The sequence below is a fragment of the Helianthus annuus genome, chromosome 10 (assembly GCF_002127325.2).
Source record: "Helianthus annuus cultivar XRQ/B chromosome 10, HanXRQr2.0-SUNRISE, whole genome shotgun sequence".
Classification (NCBI taxonomy): domain Eukaryota; kingdom Viridiplantae; phylum Streptophyta; class Magnoliopsida; order Asterales; family Asteraceae; genus Helianthus; species Helianthus annuus.
The window spans coordinates 179482458-179487110 of record NC_035442.2 but is presented as its reverse complement, the minus strand read 5'-3'; the positions used below and the strand labels follow the sequence as shown (position 1 = coordinate 179487110).

The 4653-nt window shown below is 36.9% G+C and overlaps 1 protein-coding gene across 1 annotated transcript; it reads left to right on the top strand.

Annotated features, from left to right (window-relative positions):
• Positions 1 to 432: 432 nt before the first annotated feature.
• Positions 433 to 2478, top strand: LOC110919017. Its single transcript, XM_022163298.1, has 3 exons — positions 433 to 511; positions 607 to 1677; positions 1763 to 2478. The coding sequence occupies exons 1-3, from the start codon at positions 433 to 435 to the stop codon at positions 2476 to 2478; spliced, it is 1866 nt and encodes a 621-aa protein (XP_022018990.1).
• The last annotated feature ends 2175 nt before the right edge of the window (positions 2479 to 4653 follow it).

Sequence of the window (4653 nt, the reverse complement as noted above, 5' to 3'; positions counted from 1 at the left end):
CCAAACCGTGGCGTAACGCATGTATCATTACTAGTTATTATACATTTAAGATTCCGCGATTTTATAAATAAATAAAGATTAAATATATACCTTAAAAGAAGAGTTAACTGCCATTTCAGTCCCTGTGGTTTGGTCACTTTGGCCATTTCAGTCCATTTTTCAAAAATACGCCATTTTCGTCCCTGACATACTGGAAAGGTGCCATTTCAGTCCAAATTCTCATAACCCAGTTAAAGTCAGTTAGGTGAGTATATTTAATGAAGGGTATTTCAGTCCTTTCATAATTCTTTTATTTTCCCTTTATGTTTTTAATAACCAAAATCAGTTAAGTGCCACCAAAACCCCTCCCCTGTATAAAACCCCCAAAATTGAGTTCAACGTAACCCTAATCCCAAATTCACCCCCCAAAAATAACCCTAACCTGCTGCAACAATGGATCATGAAGACGACAACGATCCAAACTGGAGGGTTCGAGGTGTTTACTCAAATTTCGACCCTGAAATCGCATATGGTAGGTTTACATTCGTCACTTTTTTGCTTTATGAATGATTGTCTTTCTTCATCATGTATAAATTAGGACTAATGTTTGTTGTATAATCGTTTCAGAAAACGAACCTGATATGTTCACATTGAAAGTTCACCATGGAGGTGAACTCACTATGTTCCCTGATGTAACATACGAGGGGGGGATAATCGAATATGTTGATAAGGTGAATGCGGACTTTTTCTCTCGAGTAATCATTGATTCCATGATGTTGGAACTTGGTTATACGGAAGATGATCTGGATATCTTGAAATACTATTTTAGGATTCCAGGTGAAGATATGGATTTTGGCTTAAGGCCAATAGGTTCAGATGATGATTGTCGTAGGTTGATTAGGCTTGCAACAAAGTGTAAGGTTATAGAGTTATATGTTGAAAAGGTTCAAAGGGTGGATTTAGGAGAGTTGACACAGCAACCATTAAATGTGATCTATCCTGAACAAGATCAACAGCCTCAAAATGATCCTGATTTAGGAGATCTAACACAGGAACCAGGTTGTGGTGGTGATCAAAATCCAGTAGGTGGTGATGAAATTCCAGTAGGTGGTGTTGGTAGTCCAGGAGGTGGTGATGGTAGTCCAGGAGGTGGTGATAGTGATGGCAGTGGTGATGATAATGAGGGCAGTGGTGATGATAATGAGGGCAGTGGAGATGGTAGCAGTGGAGATGGTAGCAGTGATAAGGTCCAGTCTGAGGGTAGTGATTCTGAGGGAAGTGATTCTGAAGACCCTCAGTTTATTCCTGATGATGAGGTTAGTGAAGAGGATAGTGAGGGTATGAATGAACATGCCAGCAAAAATAGGGCAAATGCCACCAAAAGTGAAGCTTACAAGACTATGAATGAACAGACAGAGGAGGATTTAGATGATCCTGAATTCATTGTTGATAAGGATAACTTGGTCATAGACTATGATGATGACATGGATGAATTTAGGGCTGCTGTGGACTTTGACATTAGTGAAGATGACAACATACAAGAAGACCAATTAAATGAGGATGAATTGGTAGATGTTCAAGTAGATATAGATAACTTTGATAGTCTGAGTGACCCGGATATCAAGATGGTAGATAAGAAGCTGCATGACTGGTTGAAACAGATCCCAGTGAAACATTGGAGCCGGTGTCAGTTTAGTGGTAAGGCTTAAGAATGTCATATATGTTAAGCCATTTACATAATTGTTTGTGGTTGCATAATAACTGACAGGTTTCCATTAAACAGGTAGGCCAAAGTGTGACATTCTTCTAAACAACATTTGTGAAGTCTTCAATAGGCAGTTGATACATGCTAGGGATAAACCAATCATTACCAGTCTAGAGTGCATCAGGGAATACCTAATGAAGAGGAATCTTGTTGTACACAAGCTGATTGCAAAGACCAAAGGTCCTCTAACCCCCTATGCAACTAAAGCCCTAGACGAGATCAAACAAGAAGCTGCTGAGTACACTGTTATCTTTAACTCTATCTCCAAGTATCAAGTTAATGGGCCAAGAGACAACAAAGTAGTGAACTTGGTGGAGAAAAGTTGCACCTGCAGAAGATGGGACTTGACTGGCATCCCTTGCAAGCATGCAGTTGCTTGTATATGGAACTTGGCCCTACATGGCAAGGATGATGGTGTATTGGAGAAGTGGGTTGATAAATCATACTGGATGCAGACTTGGAAGGATGTGTATTCCCATGTAATTGATCCAGTAGATGGTCAAGACTTATGGACACCTTCCACATGCCCTACTAAGCTGCTTCCACCAAAGCACCACAAGCAAATAGGCAGGCCAAAAAAGAAAAGGAAGAAATCTGCTGTGGAAGTCACTGAGTTGACTCAACAGATGGAATCCAGTGGCAAGATGTCAAGAAAGGGTGAAACTGTGGAATGCAGCAAGTGTAAAAGGAGGGGCCATAACAGGAGGAGTTGCAAGGGGACTGATGTTGAATAGGCATTGCTGGTGTTCAGTAGTTTGGTAGAAACATGTCCTGGTTATATTGGTTGAAAATGTCTTTTGAATGTTTTGGTTATGTATTTTGTCCAGGAACATGTCATGTCTTTTGATTATGTCTGTTGGTACACTTCCTAATCTGTGTTTTGAACATGTCTTATGCTGGTTATGTCTTATGTCTTTTTGTTATGAATTCTGGTAAACTATGTCCAGGTTTATGTCTGGTTATGTCTTCTGTTGTGAGTTATGTCCAGGTTTATGTCTTTTTGTTATGAATTCTGGTTATGTATTCTGTTATGAGTTATGTCCAGGTTTATGTCAATTGTGAAATCTGTTATGGTAAGTGCATTAACCATAACAAAAAGCATATTACATTAAATCGGACGCAACAATATTCGGCAAATGCATAACCATAACAAAACCATATTACAATGTATCGAACAATATTCGCCAACTGCTATTACCACTGCTTTAACATTAAACATTTTCAGTGAAAAGCAACATATGAGATGAAAAAAACCCAGCTAAACATTAACATCATCTTCAATCTCGTGTACTTCACTGCCATTCCTAAAGCTTGTTCTTGAAGTTGCCTAATTTCAGATGTCATCCTCGAAGCTTGTTCTTCATGATCCCTAACTTGATAAGCCAAACCCGCAAAATGACGAAATACTTCAACAGCCCTTTCACACGATGGACCCTCTGCCCAATCCACAAACCCGCAACCCCTATGTCGAGTAATGCAGCAGAAAAACTTCCTTCCAGGGTTTGCAGGGGTCCACGATGTCTTCACAATTGTTGGAGACCCACAATTAGAGCAGACAACCATCGTTGAGGGGATGGTCTTGATTCAATTTTGGTGGTGAAGTTGGGATTTAGGGTTACAGTTGCAGGTTTGGGGGTTTTATACAGGGGAGATTCGATTTTGGTTATTAAAAACATAAAGGGAAAATAAAAGAATTATGAAAGGACTGAAATACCCTTCATTAAATATACTCACCTAACTGACTTTAACTGGGTTATGAGAATTTGGACTGAAATGGCACCTTTCCAGTATGTCAGGGACGAAAATGACGTATTTTTGAAAAATGGACTGAAATGGCCAAAGTGACCAAACCACAGGGACTGAAATGGCAGTTAACTCCTTAAAAGAATAAAAAGGTAAAATATAATACAGTCATATAATAGATACTTGGAGGGTAAGGAAAGCAAAAGTTTCCGAGGTTTTATAAATAAAGATCAAATATATACGTTAAAAGAACAAAAGGTAAAATATAATATAGTCAATTATTAGTCATATAATAGATACTTGGAGGGCAAAGGAAAACAAGCATGGATATATGACTCATATGAGCACAGAATAAATGGATTAAATGCAATGCAATATCTTTTTATATAGATTTCATCTTTTTATATAGATTTAAAAGTAAAATCTATTGGAATAGGAATGAAGGAAATTTTCAAATGGTGTACAGTAAAAATGGACATGTCAAATCAATATTCGAGGGGACAATTTCACTAGTTTATAATTTTTTAATATATTTTAAAAATGTTTATGAGTGAATGAAAGATAAAAAATAATGATAAAAGTATTATTTAATTGAAAATAGAAAGAAAATATAATTATTTTTAGTATAACTACATAGTAAATTAGGATACTTAAGTAGTATGCATTGTAATAAAACGAATATCCTAAATATACAATCATTAAACAATTTCCGTTTAACTATTTTGGGATTAACAAGAAATTCAAGGCATCTAGTCTCGATAAATAAAGTTTTGGAGTTATAGGGTCCATGTTAGAGCATTCACATCCATTCTATCATTTTTTCACCCTAAATTACACTAAAAAACATTATATCTTCTCTCTTCTTTTCAATTAAATAATATTCTTTTATACCTTTATCATTACCTTTTCTCTCTCCTCCACACACAACCACTTTCAAAATATATTAAAAAATTATAGAGGGTGAACAGTGTTCCCTCAAATATACAGATGAACAGTAACATTTTCTCTCTCCTCCACTCACAACCACTTTTTATACTTTTTATATTATAAAAACTTTACTCACAGATTTTAGTGGGTTGGATGTGAATGCTCTTAAATTCCAGCCCCAACACCGTGACTTCCATGCATATCGACGCCTTGACCACAGTGAGTTTTTTTTTAAACGG